General features: G+C 35.0%; 1 protein-coding gene across 4 annotated transcripts in view; it reads left to right on the forward strand.

The window, feature by feature from the left end:
* The window catches only part of LOC150108562 (myocyte-specific enhancer factor 2C-like), a 279724-nt gene that overhangs the window by 212486 nt on the left and 47837 nt on the right, over positions 1–19401 (forward strand). For 3 of the 4 annotated variants that reach the window (XM_090415997.1, XM_090415999.1, XM_090415998.1), the window contains exons 7-8: positions 2537–2724; positions 11334–11445. In XM_090415997.1, coding sequence (XP_090272123.1) covers positions 2537–2724; positions 11334–11445 — 300 coding nt within the window. The remainder of the gene's footprint in view (positions 1–2536; positions 2725–11333; positions 11446–19401) is intronic. The other variant, XM_090416001.1, reaches the window with a different exon arrangement.

The raw sequence follows: 19401 nt of genomic DNA on the forward strand, positions 1-19401 counted from the left end.
GGATTAGGCATATGCCTGTTCGGGCTTCACTGGTCTTTCCATTACTCTCTATATTCCTTGATCTTTTCATTTACATGGTAAATACTTAGTGCTCTTCTAATGTCTTCATTTTTTTATGTGGTCAAATTTTGTAGAACCTGTAATTCTTGAAAATCACATTTCTGCTGCCTGTGTTTTACTTCGATCTTTCTTTTTAATTGTCCATATTTCTGAACCATTTAATAGAATGTAAGTGGCCACATTAATGGCCTTGATAAATTTAAGTTGGGTGTCTCTTGTCCTTTTAATTGTTCCACAGATTTTTCAAAATTTCATTGTTTTCATAAATATCATTGTCTTTTATGGAACCTAAATAATTATACTATGTCACTTGTTGAATGTTAAATTTAGATTAGCAAATACTGGTTATCTACATTTTAGCCTTCACTGTATCCAGTTAGATTCTGGATATATTTTTTCCTAATGTTGAACTTATTCTTTGTAGAAATGCTTAGCTATCAATTTTTAAATAGAAAGTTAGAAATGATAATAAAAATTCCTCTCTTGCTGAATGGAATTTAATAAAATTTGGTATTTAGGATCTGATATAATTTGTAGAGTAAATTTTATTGTTTTAAACTATTTTAATTGCAAAATTGGCAATACTGCACAGGATTGCCATTTGATCCTCTACATGCATAGCATGTAGAGGATCAAATGGCAGATCTTCTAATATCAAATAGAGGATCAAATTTTTTAACATGTCCAACAGAAAGTGGAGGAATACTGTTTACCAGTTTACTGGAGCAGTGACTTTGTAGAAGTCACTGCTCTACCTGTAGAAGAGAGAAGACACAGAGTTGAAAAGTGCACCTGTGAGATAGAGGTTGAAGTGAATCTGTGAGCCTTATTGCTCTTCCCTTAGTCAGCATCAAGAATTTGTAATGAGTACACTTCTCCAAATGCATGAACAGTATTTTAAGGATGGGTGGATTTGGGATTTGTATAGGGTTTGTAGCTGAGTGAGTAAAATCTTATCTTTAGCAGAAAAGAATGTTTAGTTTTTTGGAGGCCAAGGAAACCATTGATGTGATGTATTTATTTATACCACGAGAGACTGAAGGTAAATGTCAGTTCAAAGAGAGATCTCACTCTGGTTGGATAAATGTTTCTGCTGGATGTCTGTGCATTCGGTACTCACTATGAAAGTACGAGTTGAACTCATCAAAAATTGTCTGTTGTCTAATAACATAGTAGTCAGTTTTTGCCATCTGGTTTGAGACCATCTCCCTGCTTACTGGGGGCCTGAAGTGGCATGGAAGAGATCCATGTTTGATCTCTTCAGTAGTAATCCCAGATTATATAACACTTTGTCCACCCACAGTACTGAATGTACAATTAGTTTACAACCCTTTGTAGGTGGTATTCATATAAAAGGAAAGAAAGAAAAAAAGATAAATATCACTCCTACTTTCTTGCAGTATACTGAAGTTATTTCTGTGTGCGCTTGCTCACATGTGTGCTCGAACATGTGCGCACACACACACACACACTGGTAGCAGTAGCTGTCAACAGTAGATAAAGAACACTTTGTTTCTTATAGAACATTTTCATTGTTATTATTTTAAGTTGCAATATAACTGAAGTAAGATAAGTTCTAATAATGAAAGGTTTATATTCTTATCTGTTTCATTGTAGTATATCCTGTATAGTTATAAGAATGCAAAAGATTAATAGTATTTTACTGTTGTGGACTTTTTGAAAATAGAGAATCATAACCAGTAATATGTGATTTTGCATATGCAAAATCACATATTACTGGTTATGTGATTTTATGCATATCAATATAATCAATACTTATATTGATATAAATTCCCCTCAGTCCAATAGATTGAGGGGAATTTATAGAAAGTTTGAAGAAGGTAAGTTAAAAAGCATTGAAGATAATGTGCAAAGGATTACCACAGTATTGAAGACATGCAGTAGTTATTACCTTACCTCAGTATCCAAGCCTTGATCCATTTGCATCTGAACTACTGTGTGCAGATAATGGTTTTGAAGTGATGTAAAAATGATAAGAAAGGAGAATAAGTAACTAAAATGATATTGGGACTATGGAATGTTGACTGCATGGGTAGTAGACTAGATTAAGTGATTCTAGGTTTCAGAGTTCCTCAAGTAGGTGCAAAATGGAATAGGAATGTGATAGAGACACAAGTTAATGATGGGTTCTTTTGCAGAGATATAGAGTCTTTCCCCAAATGAATGGAGTGAGAATGAGGGTCATCCTTGTAAAACTTGAGCAGAAGTGTAGCAAACAAGGATAAGACTTTCTCATAGCAAGTAGTGAATGGAATATGTTACTAGTATGAGAGGTGAGTTCGCTAAATTTAAGAAGTATTAAGACAATGTATGAAGTAGTATGTGTAAGTCTCCTAGTTCTCAGACTTCATAACAGTTCTTGAATAATAAGTGGTAAAATTTTAAAAAAAGAAAAAAAATTTTTTTTAAAAAAAATGCTTATTTTCTTATTTTTACTGAATAATGTTTTTTACAGCATTATTGGATGTCAGTGGAGCTACTACAAATGGCTACCATCGAGATAGATCTCCATCATCTATTCCTGGTAATAGTTCTCCAGAAGTCTGTAGTAAGCAAGAGAGACAGCCATCACCCTGCTCCACAAATATTCAGCATAATGTTCATGGTGTTATTCCCAGTTCACATTCTAGTTCTATATCTTTGGTAATACCTTAGTTATTATTTACTGCCTGGGCAAGATAATTAATACCCTTTTTTATTATTTTATTTAATTTTTCACTTTTAATAATATTTAATATTAATCATAATATTTAATATGTGATTAATATATTCCTAGAAACTATATCTGCTAAGAATTTTTCCAGAATATTTTCCCATGTTTCATTTTAGTGTAGAAATTCTTCCTTGATGATCGTGATACTTCTGCATTGGGGTAATAAATATGTCAAGCTTCACTGCAAATAAGACATCACATCCTGTTCACTATCTTGTATAACCCAAAATTCTCAACATGAATTTTATGTTTGCTGAAAATAATAGAAAACAATTCAACAAAAAAAATTTAATTATGGTATCTTTTTTTTGTTATTCCCACTCACAGAGGGATTGTGAAACTAGAGTTCATTAATACTGTGAGCAGGCAAAGGATTATTTTTTCTGTTTTTATATTTAAAATAAATAATAAATCTGCTAACACCTTTTATTCCCCTATAGGCAAGGCCATTTTAGCCCTGTCTAACTTCTGGAGACTGAGGGGGCAGTTCAACCTTCACTGATAGCCAATCACGGATAGCTGACCAAAGACTAACTAATTATACATGGCATCCAGTGAAGAAAAGCAACTGACAAGTGCCACCATCTCTTTGTCCTTAATCCCAACACAATATTTTTATTGTCTAAAATCATGGAACACTCAGGCAATGCATTCCACCCACCACCCACTCTCCATGCAAAGAACCTGCTTCTCACTCCTCTACTCACACCCTCTTTATACAGTTTCCATGGATGGCCTCTTGTTCTACCTCCCCCCCCTTCCCATTCTATGAAAAATTTCTTCAATGTCAACCTGATAACTACCCCTGACTAACTCATATGTCTCATTCATATTTCCTCTCCTGCTGTTCATGATTCTTTGCAATTTACATTCTTTCAATCTGTCTTCATATTCCAGAGACCATTGACCACCTTTGTGAATCTTTTCTACATATCACCATGAAAACCTGGTGACAAAATCTGTGCACAATAATCCACATGTGGCCTTATCGAGACCTCATACAATGGAATCATAACCTCTTTATTTCTGCACACCAGTGTTCTCCACATCATTGTCATTATCCCATGTGACAACTTCACAACTTGTATAATGTGGCCCCTGAATTTCAGGTTCTTGTGTGTCCACCACCACTCCCAGATCTCTCATCTCCTCTACATCCTTTACAGTTTCTCCACCAAGTGTATACTTTGCATCTCATCATTACATACCAAATTTCAAAACTACACTTTCCAGCATTGAACTAATAGTGCCACCTACCTGCCATTCATACAATCTATTCAAGTCCTTCTGTAATGCTATAACATCTGCTTGACTGCGTTGCTCTCCCCAATTTTGCATCATCTGCAAACAGCTGCATATCACCAGTTTAACCCATCCCAATATCATTAATATACAAATTGAATAACGATGGCCCCAATATAAACTTCTGCAGCACACCACTAGTGACCCTTCTCCTTTGGGACACTGCACCCCCATATACAACTTTCTGATTTCTTACAGCCAGTCAATGATCCAACTCACTAGTCTGTTGTTCAAGCTCATTTCTTTCAGTTTATTTAACAGCTCAGTCTATCAAAAGCTGTTTCAGAATCTAAGTATACACTGTATGTGCATCTCCCTTGTCCAAGACATTTGTTACCTTTATTATAGCTATTCACACTAATGTTTTAATAAAACGTTATCCCATCAAGTTTATTGCTGGCTTACTATCTATATAAGAGGTTTTTATTCCTTTTCTTTATTCTCAGTTATCTTTTCAGTATTTATTATTTTTGTCATTGGTTTTACATTTTTCATTTATGTGTTTATTAATGTGTTTTCCACTCAGTTGTCGGTATCTTGTGCTTATCACTTTTAATTGTATACTGTCTCGGCTCTTATCAAGTCTTTTTTCAAATTTTTACATGAGTACATAAATTAATATCCTTTAATTAAAACCTCATTTAATTATACCTTTTTAGCCTAGTCATTACACAAAGAGACTGCTCCATTACCAAAAAGAGCTTAGCTTTTTCTTTGCTAATGTATTCTTATTCCTGCACCTGCTTTAGCTCTTTTGTTTCTCTACTCCAGTGAAGAAGGAAAAAAAAGTAATAGTTATGTAATTTATACATTCGTTTACATTTTTTGTTTCTGATATGCAAGCTGTTTTTATGTTTTGCTTATTCAGTTCTTCATTGTTTAGTTTTTCTTGTTTTTGATTTAAGGAACAATGTTTCAACTTCCAATCCATATTGTGTTCTATTTCCAGTGCCTTTTCTGTCATTCTTTCCTAGTCTGGGTAGTCCTGCTGCATGTTTTATTATTTCTATTAGCGTTTGATTTTTAAATCTTAAAAGTGGATTGCTGTCTCTACTTGTTGATGTCCTCTGCTTTAGCTAGGCATATTCTTTTTGTAAATTAAAAATTATTTTGGTCATAGGGATCGTTTCATAGTCAAAGCCAAATAACTGGAAGGAGACTTCCACATTACCTTTAAGGAATGTGGAGAACCAACAGGAGCTTCTGACATAATGCTCAATCCTCACCTTCACATGGTGTGTCCCATTAGTAGTATCAACTGCATACTGAACTAACGAGGACAGGCTGACAATTTGGGACTTAGCAAATCAAATTGTACTCTCTGTTGGCTTAAACAAGAAATACATATGATGATACAACATGATGAGATTTCATGCTGACTAGGGTGTCACCTGGTTAGACGTGGCCCACACTGTCCATTTCAATAAGTATGTGTCAGGAAACCAGGGCCAGCACTAAAAAGTCAGCTACTGGAACAGACTCAAGTTCAATATATACAAGAACAAACCCAGCATCAAAACAACTGAAAGTAGGAACCATCAATATAAGCAGATTAATGGAAAAGAAATCAAGCTTGCAGAACTTTAAAAAGTACCATGTAGACATAATTGTCATCACTGAAACAAAGAAAACAAAAACATGTGATATCTTACTAAATAATAAGTATATGACATTATATTCGGGTTTAAATGATCAAGTCAAGGATTGAGTAGCAATAGCATTCAATAACAAATATGAAGATGAACTTCTTGATTGGAAGGCAGTTTCAAATAGAGTTATGTAGGCAAACTTCCAAATAGGGAAATGGACAATGAAACTTATTTGTGCCTGTGTTCCCACAGAAGGCTCTCCTAAGGAAGAAGTGGAAGAGTTTTTCGAGACATTGGCTGACATAAAGAAAATGGAAAAAAGTGGTACTTGTTTTGGAGATCTAAACAGCAGAGTAGGAAGTGATTCCCACCATAATATAGGAATATTTTTTGAAAAATTGGAGAAAAGGATAAGGCTAGTGATAAGTATCTGGATTTCTGCTCAGGATATGGACTAGTCATTACTTATACAATGGTCCAACATAAAGATGTGCACAAGTTCACGTGAAGAGAATACAGGGAATAAGAAAAGCCTCATTGACTATGTTATTGCTGATACCTTCATGTTTGTTCAGGATACAAGAGTGGACAGAGGATTTGAAATTGGAAGTGACCATCACTGAGTTTTAAGTAGGATAAAAATGAATAACACATCAAAAATAACAATATGTAAAAAAGTTTTAATAAGAATTAAAGTTGAGTGGCTTTTACAGGTAAACTGTAGACTCAACTATACAAACATTATTGAAGAAAGAATGAAATCAGTTTGAAAACAAGAACCAAAACTTGGAGTTTCAGTGGCAAACTCTGAAGAAGATATTGATTCAGCTAAAGAGGTGTGTGGTGAAGTTGTCTGCAAGGGTAGAAAAATAAGAATGTGATGGTGGACACAGGAAGTTAAAGAAGCAGTCTGGTAAAAGAAAGAAATTCTGAAAGTTCTTAGCTAATAATTGGGTAGATGCCTTAGAAGAATACACAGAAATATCTTAGAGAGCTATGCTATATGTAAGATGAGCTAAACAAAGGTCATGTGAAGACTTTGGTAAGAATACAGAAAATAAATACCAGGAAGGTGGCAAAATGTTCTGGAGGCTATTGATAAAGTTTAGAAATGGAGGAAAGGGTACTGTATAAAGAATCAAAGATGATAAAGGTGAAGACATGAAAACTGAATACAAGGATATCCTAGATGTCTCGAGTAATTATTTTGAGAGACTGTTAAATGAAACAAGCAGTTGGAGAACAGTAGTTTTACAATTAAAATTTTCAAGAGAAATGCAAATAGGAGTAGATATCAATATTTGAGGTAAAAAAAACTTTCTGCATTTCAAAAACATGAAATGCAGAAAGTCAGCTGGAGTATATAATATCCGACCAGAAATATTTAAATATGGAGGTATAAACGTTTTGCAGTAGAAGAGAAACTTTCAAAAGAACAAGATGGGTTTGGGCCAAATAGAGGTTGTCAATATCAGATTTTCACTTTAAGACAAATAGTTGAGAAATTATAGAATATGACAAGGATCTGTATTTAAGTTTTGTAGATCTGGAAAAGGCATGTGACAAGGTGCCAAGAATAAAGCTGTTCAAAATGCTCCAGTTATATGGTGTAAATAGGATATTATATACACTTTACATTAAATACATAGTCTATATTTAAGTTGTAGGTCAGCAGTTAGAATTAAAGGAAATACAGGAACATGGTTTGATGTAAAATCAGATTGTAAGACAAGGATGCACATTAACTCCACTCTTATTCATCATCTATATGAATTGCATTATGAAACAAAGTGGCATTAAATTGGATAGTAGAGTCAGAGATATCAAACTTAGTTCTTTGCTTTATCCAGATAATGTACTCCTAAACACATCAATGCAAATCTCTTAATTGAATAATAGCTATAACAAATTTGGCATGAATATAAGCAATAAAAATATTAAAACTATGAAAATAGACAGGAACATGGAAAACTTCAGCTGCATGCTGAATGGAGAGCATATAGAACAAGTGAAATATTTCAGCTATTTAAACAGTTTTTAATGAGGATAGCAAATTAAATTTTGAAATAGACAATAGAATATGCAAAGCTGGTATGGCTGGGAGCTAGTGTATAAATTGTAGAATAAGAAAGAAATTAGCCAAAACACTAAACTAGTAGTACCAGATGGTGTTCAAACTAGTTTTAAGTTATGGATCTGAGAGTTTGGTTAGAAATAAAGCACTTGATCAAAGATTAGAAACCACAGATAGGGGAGTAAATATATGACATCATTGGCAGAATTGTATTAAAAATGAAGACATCAGAAAGGAACTTGATATTGTTTGCATTCAAGAATATGTGTACAGGGCTAATCTAAGGTGGCATGGTCACTTATACAGAATAGAAGAGGAAAGGTTAACAAAACAGGTGTTCGATGGCAGGAAGAAGACCAAGGTTAAGATGTGTTGATTTACTCAGATTGGTTGGTTGGTTTATCAGGTGCAAGAACAACAAAGGTCATACTGCACCATAGTAAAGGTTACAGCTGTACATAAATAGTCAAAGATAAATTAGTAAATAATATGTACAAAAATTAAGTTATTTTTCATGTAAATAAAATTACAATCAAATGTGTTTGTACAAATTAATTCTTTATAAAAGGTTAAAAACATCATGCAATTTGTGTGAGTCTGGTATCATCTGCCTGTATGTATGATGCTTGGCTAGATAGGTAAAAAATTTCATTCCTCTCTAAAGTGCTGGCACTCTACCTGAATGTGACAGATAGTGTCATGTGTTGCATTTTTCACACACAGCTAGGTATGTGTATGATGTAAGTATGTGTAAGATGACAATGACCTATGCAGAGCCTGGCAAGAACAACTTAATTTAAATTTTAGTTTAATTTAATTTTAATTTCAAGCTATTAAGCTCATGTAATTTGTCAGTGCTTCCTGTTATGATGACTGCCAATTAGCTTTCATCTTATAAATTGTCTGTAGTCTGTATATAGTACTGTTAAAGGGCAATTCAAAAAATGTGAGCTAGTCTAGAAGCTTTATCTGGAGTTTCATTTCCCTTAATTTCAGTGTGGCTTAATATGGATGATGTATAGGAGAGGAGATAGCCTGTAAACAGCTCACTGAGTCTATATAATTTACACACTTTTAGTGGTGGTTTTCTTTTATATGCACAAGTGCAAGCTGAATGGCATGCAACTCTGCTATATATAATTACTACAATCAGGTGAGATCTAGTTAAAGATAGTAATGTTAGGAAACACAGCCAACAGAGACCTCTGATCTTGAACCATCAGTATACATGGGAAAAAGATCAGAGTGGGCTGCTTTGTGTGCATTTAAACAATTGCAGGTAGACAGATGATGGAATATGAAACTTCTGTACTTGACAAAGTGAGAGGTTGCAGGATGGAATGCAAACCAACCATGGAGGGATGCTGTTAGGTTTGGTGTAGACACTGTTGTCAACATTCATGTCAACAGTTTGCTTAGTCTCTTTAACATGCATACCAAAAGGATTTATGACAGTCTGATGTGTAATATTGAGCTTTCCAGCACAGAGATAAGAGAATATATAATTTACACACTTTTAGTGGTGGGTTTCTTTTATATGCACAAGTGCATATAAAAGAAAACCAATAAAAGTCCGTGTAGGATGATCTGGAAGAGACTTTATCTTTAGGACATAATTAAGAGACAACGGTTTCTGTCTAACTGCTTCAACATTCATGCCAACAGTTTGCTTAGTCTCTTTAACACGCATACCAAAAGGATTTATGACAGTCTGACATGTGTAATATTGAGCTTCCCGACACAGAGATAAGAGAATAGTCCGTGTAGGATGATCTGGAAGAGACTTTATCTTTAGGACATAATTAAGAGACAACGGTTTCTGTCTAAGTGCTTCAACATAAAGATTTCGAGTGGGAGATGTGCAAAAGGCACCAGTAGCTACCTATATACCCTGATAATGAATGGGATACAACTATCACAGGTTATTCTGCCTTGCATTCCGCATAATCCAGCTTTGAACGTATAAGTGCACGATAAAGACGAAGCAATGAAGATTGATCTCATCCCATTTGGTAGAGGATAGAGTTTGAAGAAGATTCAATGCTCTCTTTCACTTTTATCTTAGATGATGAATGTGTGCAAGGAGTAAGTTTTCTGTAAAGAGGAATCTCAAGAACTCGACTTCTGTTGCTACTGGAATAACAGTTCGTCCCATTCTTAAATCAGGAACTGGGTGAAGAGTGTGTTTTCTGAAAACTGATTGGGCAAGTTTTGTAATAACTTTGTTCCTTCTTTGAAGTGCTAGTTTTAAATATTGGAGGTGTTGCAGTACATCTGTAAAGAACATCAGATCCTGTACCCATCCATGATCTTCTAGTTGTGGGTATTTCTTTTTTTTTTCCTTTTATGAAAGCTATGATTGGTTCAAAAAGAGCAACAAATTTATTCAAAAGATTGAAAGTTGATAGCCATCTTACAATACAGTGGAATGAAAGGCCACTTGGCTTTTCTTCAAGCTCCAGCTCCTCAATAAAATTTCTAAATTCACGGTGTGTTTTTGCGCTTGTCCGAATGAAATTCACAATTTCTAAAATGCAATTTATGACATTGTTGAACTTGAAGTGTTTGCATTATTAAATGCTTAAGGTGAATGATACAATGAATAAGGAGGCATTCAGGATAGTTGATATCATGTGTCAATTGCCCAACAAGGCCAGTATTTTGACTTACCATAGCTGATGATCCATCTGTTGCAATGCTAACAAGTTTATGCAATGGTAGTTGAGCATTTAATAAAGCTTTGTTAAGTGCATTTTTGATATCAATACCTGTTGTGGTTTTCTTTAAGCTTATCAAGTCTAAGAATTCTTCTTTTACATTTCCATCGTTTGTAACATAGTGAGCAAATAAAGCTAGCTGAGGGATATCTTGAATGTCTGTAGATTCATCCAAAGCTAAGCTAAAATCAATGTAACTTTTCAGATCACTCTGCAGTGAACATACAATTGTAGAACTTATTTCAGAAATACATCTCTCAGCAGTGCAGTGGGAGATAGGAATTTGTTCTGTTACCTGATTAAATTTTGAGTTTCTGGAGCAAGATTTGCAATCACATCACTAATATTCTTTTTTTTTTTTTTTTACAAATTCTCCATGACCGTAAGGTAGTTTACTTCGGGCAGTATTCCAAGCTATAACAAAACTAGTTTCAGTAGCCAAATCACTTTGCTTACAGAGGGAAAATTGGCTATTTTGTTGAGTGACTAAATTATATTTCAAACGTTTTATCTTGGTTTTTTTGCAGTTCTGATTCAAGGGGAAATTCAGATGCAAATTTTTTATGATTACATTCATGGTGGCAGTTTAAATAATTTTTTTTGGGCATCATTAAAATGTTAAAATCACTTCAAAATGGTTGCATGGTAATTTCATAATCTTTTGTTGGAGATCCCAAATGTTTATCTGGCAGTGAAATAGACATTCCCATGTTCTCTCCCTCCCCATCATAATGAGGAGAGAGAAAAATGCAGAAATGTATCATTTATATTTCTTATGTAAACATTTTATTAAAATCAAGGTGAAATATTTAGTAAATACAATTTATGAAATTGAACTATATATGTTTGTTATTCAGCAGGGAGGACGGCCACCTTCCACTTCATTAAGTACTGCAGTTATGTCTTTGACTACACCAACTATTTCTATGGCCACATATCCGTCCACACTGTCTGCTGCTTTTTCTTCAAGTAAGTATTTAGTCATCAACTCTCAAACAGATGGGAATAATCATAATACGAATTATTTTTTGTAAGTTTTGGCTGTATCAAAAATATTTTGACATTTCATTCTTTTAAAGGTGTACAGGAAAACCTTGCTTATCACGAATTTGATATGCGTGGCAATCGCTTAGTGCGATTGAGTGAAATGATACTATTTCCCGCTTTAAGTGAGTGATTAATCAGTTAAAACGATTTTTTTATGTTATGCGAAATTTTACGTTGTGCAAAATTTTGTCGCCAATCTGCAGCAAGCGGCACCACTTGTCAGTGCAGTGGCAGTACTGTGGGCAGTGGCCGGCAACATTTGACAGTTGACTGAAAGCTATCATCTCAAGCACATGTGCAAACTCTATTCTCTTGCTCAGTCACTTTTCCTTCATTTTGCTTTAATTTTAGATACCTATAAGGCTTTATTATATCCATTTTAGAAATTATGGAATTTACAACCTTGTTATAAATAACTATATTTCCCGACGTTTCGACCTTCATATTAAGGTCATCATCTGGAGTATATACAAATATACAAGGACCAGCTGAGTTACATTTCACACAGTAAGCTAAATAAATAACAGTTTGTTACTGTAAGAAAACTATCTATAAGAAAGAATGTTTCTCTCATGTTATCTTAAATAGAATTTAGCTTTGATGTAGTTTCTAAATAATTAATTTGTAATTTTATCTCTTTTTTTTTTTTTTTTCCCACTAGTAGAATAACCAGTGATTAAATCATCGTTTCTTTGGCTTACCATCTGAAATGTAACTCAGCTTGTCCTTGTATATTTGTATATATTCCAGATGATGACCTTAATATGAAGGTCGAAACATCAGGAAATTAAAATAGTTATTTATCACACAATGTTGTTAAAGTCCATAATTTCTAAAATGAATGCTGATCACCATGCAACACTAAAAGAAAGGCTTTATTATATCCAATTCCTGATATGGAAAAAAAGAAAGCGGCAGTAATAAAAAAAAGAAGAAGAGTAATTATGTTAGAGGAAAAGCTGATAATACAGTCGTCAGCTATTGCAAATTGCACGAGGAGATGAAAAAGTCGAGCACTATTCAAACATCTTTACTTATTTTTTATTTTTTTTTTGTAAAAAAGTACCTCAATCAAATGTTTAGACATTAAATAAAAATTTACGCAATTGATTTTTAAATTTGATTTTATCCTCTAACATAGCTTATACTGTAATTTTTTTTTCTTTTCAAATTTACACCAGCTGATGGATGAATTATAATTATTCTTATTGTTTGTTGTATTCGTTTAACATGATTTCACTTAGCGTGCATTAATTGATGGATTAATTAATTCCTTTAAGCAAGATTTCCCTGTACTCTGAAATTTTAGTATGGAACTATACCATTCAAATATCTTCCAAGAAAATGTTTTTTTATTTTTTATCTAAAATAATATTTGCAAGATGTAAGAATGATAGTTATCATTCTAATAATTTCAATAATCTTTATAGTATTGACATATTATATCTAATAGTGCAATTATTTTGCTTACTCCTAAATGCCCTTCATCCTATGATATAATTAGTTATCGTCCATATTTGTTAGAAAATAGTTTGTGTTCTAGACATCACTCAGGCAAGGCTAAAAAGATGTTTTTTACTTTGATAATAAATGAATGAAGTAACCAATTAAAAACAGAAAATAGTTGAATGCAGTTTATAATTAGGGATATGCCCATTCTTCGACAAATTACTTATTTCCAGTTACCTTGTTTTCAGTTTTTGGCTGATCACTTAGTCAACTTAAGAATAATTTTAGGAATAAGTTTGACATTGTAAATGATTTAAAATAATAATTTCAGTTATTATAACAATTACGTTATCATCTTATTCCTAATACCATTATGACTAACAGTCACTCTATCAACCTAAACATCAAAATCACTTAGTCAGAATCCAACTGCACAGACCATGCAAGTAAGATGCTGAGACCATCACAAATGACCTTATGCAAATTGTTCACATGCCTACCAGAGCATCAGATAATCCCAACCACTCTCTAAACATTCTGGACCTCTTCCTCACTAATTATCCCTCCAAATATACTATGAATTTTTATCTCCTTTAGATAACTCAGACCACAACTTAGTGCTTATCTCTTCCACCATTGAGCAACACCCACACAAATGTTCTCAACCAAGAGTCAGCTGGCATTATAAGAACATCAAGCAGGATGACCTTCAAGATTTCTATCTCATTCCCATAGGTGGATTCATGGTTTCAGTCTTCCAATCCAAGCATATGCACTGAACACATCACTGAAGTAATCCTCTCTGGAATGGAAGTACATATTCCCCATTCCACTCTAAATTCTCTTTCCCTAAGTAAGCTCTGGTTCTCCAAAAGATGTTCCCTCTCTTTTAACTGTGCAACTAATGCTAGGGTTCGACAAGGTTGTTTCTTCTATGCTCATTGGGATAAGCACCAGCTAAGTATAAATTGTAGTGACTATGGGAAAGGTGGTAGATCTGGAGCACAGTGTTAGCACAGCTGGAGAAATGCTATCAGGATCAGAACACTATATTAGCATCTAAGTTGTTGAGTATTCTGATGTCATTTTGCCAAAAACTACAGGAGGCATGCATTACTTATGTCAATTTGTCTTTAGGTACTGTAAAAGTGATGCTATCCTGATGAGAGGGAGAGGTGGAAGCACATATGAGCAGAAGTTGCATCCAATAGTCTTTACAAGAGATCAGGAAGCCTGACTTCCATTTGGAAAGGAACCAAGTTTTTCTGCTGTTAGACTTTACAAAGTCAGATTTGGGTTTGTTGATGGTTGTTTTGTATTTATTGCATTTCAGCATAAGCCAAGTATGAAACTACTGTTCTTGTTGTAAGCTACCTGTAGTATGTTGGAATTTTTAATTCATCTGATTTGTAAACCAGTTGTTAAACTTCGGTTTAAAAGGGATGAAGATTTGAATGGAATGGAGAATAAAATCCTTTAAAGCCAATGTGAATAATTTTTCTGTCTCACTCAAACAGGTCTTTTTGGATCAGTAAAGAAGAATTAGGAGTGGCTAGAGATGGGGAGTGTTCTGTGAGATTGAGAGTTGCCAAGAGAGAAGTAACCTCAACTGCATATTTGGATGAAGGCATAGGTGCTACCTTTGTGTCATAAGGAATCATGTGTAGTGTGTAATTCAGAAAATAAAGGTGGGCTGTGGTTAATGTAGCTGAATTTAGGTTTTTGTCAAGAGGAAAAGATCTGTTCATGTCTGTTAGTAACGATGGTCATCATTTATGTTGGTATTTATTCAATGAAAGTATTTTTTGTAGGGATTTTGGCTTGTTATATATATGTTTTTTGATTTATTTTGTCATTGAAATTGATTTTTGAGACAGGTTTATTTTAATCAGAGATGTTATCTTTGTTGTATGAGGGATTCCAGAAGGTAAGTTCCGTTTTTAAATATTTTCACTGCAGTGCTGCGATCACAATGGTGTGCATGCATGCTGAGTTTGTTGATTCCTTGGCAAGGTGTTGGTGCCATTTTCAGACATTCTCGCAGTGCATATGCTTCTTGGTGTTTATAATGTCTAAGAATATTGAATTGCCCGCCATGACTTCTTGGGTCAAGGCTCCACAGTCAACATGAGTATGTACTGCCAAACCCTTAAGAAACTGCGTTGTGCAATCCAGAATAAATGACGTGGCATGCTTACCAGGGGGCGTTGTTTTGATTCATGATAATGCCTGCCCACACACGGCCAGCATAACACAACAACATCTCGCTACCTTCGGCCGGGAACAATTCCATCATCCCCCATATAGTCCTGACTTTGTGCCAAGCAACTTTCACCTGTTCAAACATCTGAAATCTTTCCTTGGTGGCCAGCAGTTTCAAGACGAGGTCAAAGAAGCAGTCAATACGTGGTTTGTATCATAGGCGGCAACCTTCTACGATGAAGGTTTACAACTCTTGGTGCCCCGTTATGATAAGTGCCTGAACAATGCAGAAAGTATGTAGAAAAGTAGTGAAAGATATTTACTTTAATTTCCAATAAAGTTTTTTTGTAAGTATATTTTTGTTTCTCTGACAGCCCATCGGAACTTACTTTCTGAATGTCCCTCGTATATTTGGAAAGATGAAATAGAAACATGCATTGAGAGGAGATTCTTTTGGACGTGTCATCCATGCTGTGGCCTCAACAGTGCCTTGCACATACCACTGCTAGAACCCTTCCCCAAGCACAACCTGTCCTTGGGGAGGATTATATATCAGCTGACTCTTTACTGATAAGTTCAGGCCTGTGTGATCTAGCAACCTGCTTAAGGCACTGTCATTTTCACTGCTGTACTCTCAAAATATGGATGGTTTTGGATCTAAGTGTGTTTTGCATGCACTTGAAAGGTATCACTCATACAGCATGGAGAGGCAAGGAGAGAACAGAAATGAAAACTATTCTGAAGACCAAATATGGTATTCACCCATTCATGTCTCCAGTATGTAAGATGGTGTTTCACCAGGCAGTTCAAGTCATCCACCACTTGCAGGATACAACAGAGCCCTTTTTTGTGGAAAATTCCTTACCGTGAGACGTTGTGTTGACAAGAAAAGGTATTGCATATTGTGCATCTCCTGCCCGTTATTGACTACAAATGAAATCCATAGTTTTGCTATCTCATTTAACAAATGTCACTACACAAATCCCCAAAACTTCCTGAATATCTACTTCTACAACCCTAAATTCTGATCTCTGAAGCATTCTACAAATTGGGTTCTGATAATGTTAATTGAGAGGAGTTGAATTGAATTTCAATGCTAATAAAACTCAATCCTGTTTTTTTTTTTTTTTTTCTTAAAAAAAATAAAATCATTACTTCCAGGCTTGCTTTTGACAACACCCACGTCTCTAGGAGAAATGAAATTTCTGTTTTTGGATTACTCTAAACACATAATATAAATGTTGCCTCTTCATCATCCAAAAATTTAGGTTTTCTTTTTTCTCTCTTGGCATAACATTACCTCTGAGCAGCTATTAACTCTATACACAAATCTGGCTGACTATTGAATACTTCTCTCACATTTGGATTGGTATCCCTCTGAGCTCCCTAAATATACTTGACTCGGTTTGGTTTATTAGTTACTGATTTTCACCCAGATGTTTAATTTCCACTACTTGCATTTTGTACAAATATTTCTATATACATTGTTCATCAGAGGTCAATAATTCCTTGACTTATAAAACTAATAAAATTGCAATTCATGCAGCAACCATTCATCTTGCCTTCACAGTTCAATTCCAAACTTGGATTCCACAAATTTCTTCTTTTGACCTTCCTTTCTCTGTGATAGGTGCCTATATGTCCTTGTGAAAATGGCCCTTGCTTCCATAGTATTAGGCAACTCTAAGAAAGACCACCGAAGATTCAATTCTAGTTGCTGACTAGAGGAAATTTTTTTAGGCCTTTATGAATGTTAGGGCCACAATGACAGCAGTTGTTTGCTATATTCTTTTCTGAAACTTGATTCATTGATTGCTTGCGGTCATGTCACTAAGAGTGAAGGATGGAGACTGCCCACTGGTCTTAAAAAAAGCTAGTTAGGGCTAAAGAAGCTCTGCCTATCCCCTTTAAGAATAAAAAGGCATGTGAAGATTTAGGAGGATTTATACAAGTGCACGCACGCACGCACATGCGCACACACACACACAATCAGTCCTTAACTTTGGATTTCATTCTGATCCCGTTGTATGTCAAAGGTCATAAATCAGAAATCACAATATGAACAATAAAGATACAAGGATTGTGAACAATCCTTGTATCCTTACATTTTGGACATATGTGTCAACATGCCCAAAATGTAAAATATTTTGTGAAGTCTATGCAATTACATCCCTTCAGTGTAATCTTTCTTTTTCTCCACCTGTTTCCAAATTTGTAAGAGCTGCCTGGATACCATCGACAGAGCCTGTTGATATCCGTCATAGTGTGACTTACTGCTTGAAAGGTATCAACATGATGGAGAATGATACATCACAAAACTGCAGACCCTTGAGGGGGGTTCTTTCATTTTGGGGAACAGGTCAAAGTCACAAGTACTCATATCTGGTGAATATGGAGGATATTGCAATACTTCCCATTGCCACCTGTCCAACATCTCTATCACCAATTGTGACACATGACATTGTGCAACATACACGGAGAACCTGTGAAAAAACGTGGTCGCTTTCTCCTTGAAGCCAGGTGCAAATGATACTCCAGAAATCATCAATAATAGTGTTGTGTGTTAACAGTTTGCCCTCGGGGGACACAACATGATGGAGAATGATACCTTGAACATTGTCGTTAGTGGTTGTCAGTAGAACTTTAACTTTGCTGGGTTCCTGGCTAAGTTTTTTCAAAGTGATTCTAAATGACCCCACTCATTGGATTGTCTCATTAACTCAGGCTAATGAACCCTTGCCCAACTTTCATCAGTTGCTCTGATACAATTCAGGAAATTTCATATTGTTCCAGATGTAGGCCAGCAACTGCATACCTGTGCTATTTTTGCATCTCATTCAAGCGATGTTCAACCCATCAAGCTGAAATTTTGTTCATGCCAAGTGTTTAGAATGTGCCAAACACTTTGGTGGTTTATTCCAGTTTCTTGGGCCAACTAGTGTGCAGTCCATTGCTGATCAACCACAAGGAGTCCCCGAACAAGCTCAACATGTTCATTTGAAATGTCCAGATTGGTGATTATCATCTGGATGATCTCGCCCTGCACTAAATGCACTGATCATCTTGCAACAGTCCAGTACAGTAGGACACTATCACCACAGGCTTTCCCAAGGCCATGATAACAGTCACCTGCAGTTTTATCTCATGCAACCTGAACCTTGATTTAGGATCATTGTTCTGATCTTCTGAACATATCCTCCTTAGAGCATTGCACACTGAGACATCGACCTTGATTTAGGATTGTTGTTCTAATCTTCTGAGCGTGCTCTCCTTAGAGCATTGCATGCTGAGACATGGACTTTAACCACTTCTCCACACACAAGAACTCTTGCTAGAATGGGCTGTGTCATCTTGTACACATGTACAATACATACAACTAGTTCCTCTATCTGTCAAGAGACAGTTGGTAACATTTGAGTTACCAACTATCTCCTGATAGTGTTGCCATTACTTTATTTACAACCCTTGTATGTTAACAATTAACACATTCAAATGCTGAATTGTGTAGGTGTTGTTTGTTATATTTTTCACTGATTTTACTCTGTTTATAGTGAAATAATACAGTGTACAAATTATTTAAAATCACTGTACACATTGCAGTACATGTTTAGGACAAAAATTATCAAGAACAAATGAAAGAAATATAAAACATTTGTTATTCGAAATACGATCCTTTGGCATATATACAGTCTTTAGTGCAGTTGTACTTTTTCAGAGAGCCTTGGAAGATTCCACTTGTTTGATTGTCTTTAAAGTCATTGGTTACAGCTTTTCAGATGCAGAAATATCTGCAAATTGGTGTCCTTTCAGTTTCATTTTCAAATTCAGGAACAGAAAATAGTCCTGAGGGGGATGATAAACAGGAGGGTGGGAATGCTTTTTTGCATCCAAAAGTGATGTGCAATTGCAGCTTTATGAGTTGGCATTATTGTGCAACAGAAAAAAAATGAATGCATTTCAGGAAACAATCTCTAACTTCTAATTAAACTGAAACATATATTGATCTTTAATTGACCATGATTTATAAACATCTAATACCAACAAGTTTTGCCGATGGGGCTGTCCGGCTTATAATGGTAAGAGAAAAAAAACTCAAAGTGACTAGTACAGAGAAAATGGAGTAACACTATCGTATAAATTAAACATTAAAACAGAATGCGTAACATTACACGCATGGATCGTGTTGTGTTAGTCACTGTTATGAGAGCACATTCTGTAGTTTTGAGC

This window comes from Typopeltis vanoorti, chromosome 3 (genome assembly GCF_054136105.1).
Source record: "Typopeltis vanoorti isolate ZY-2024b chromosome 3, IOZ_Tvanoo_1.0, whole genome shotgun sequence".
Taxonomy (NCBI): domain Eukaryota; kingdom Metazoa; phylum Arthropoda; class Arachnida; order Uropygi; family Thelyphonidae; genus Typopeltis; species Typopeltis vanoorti.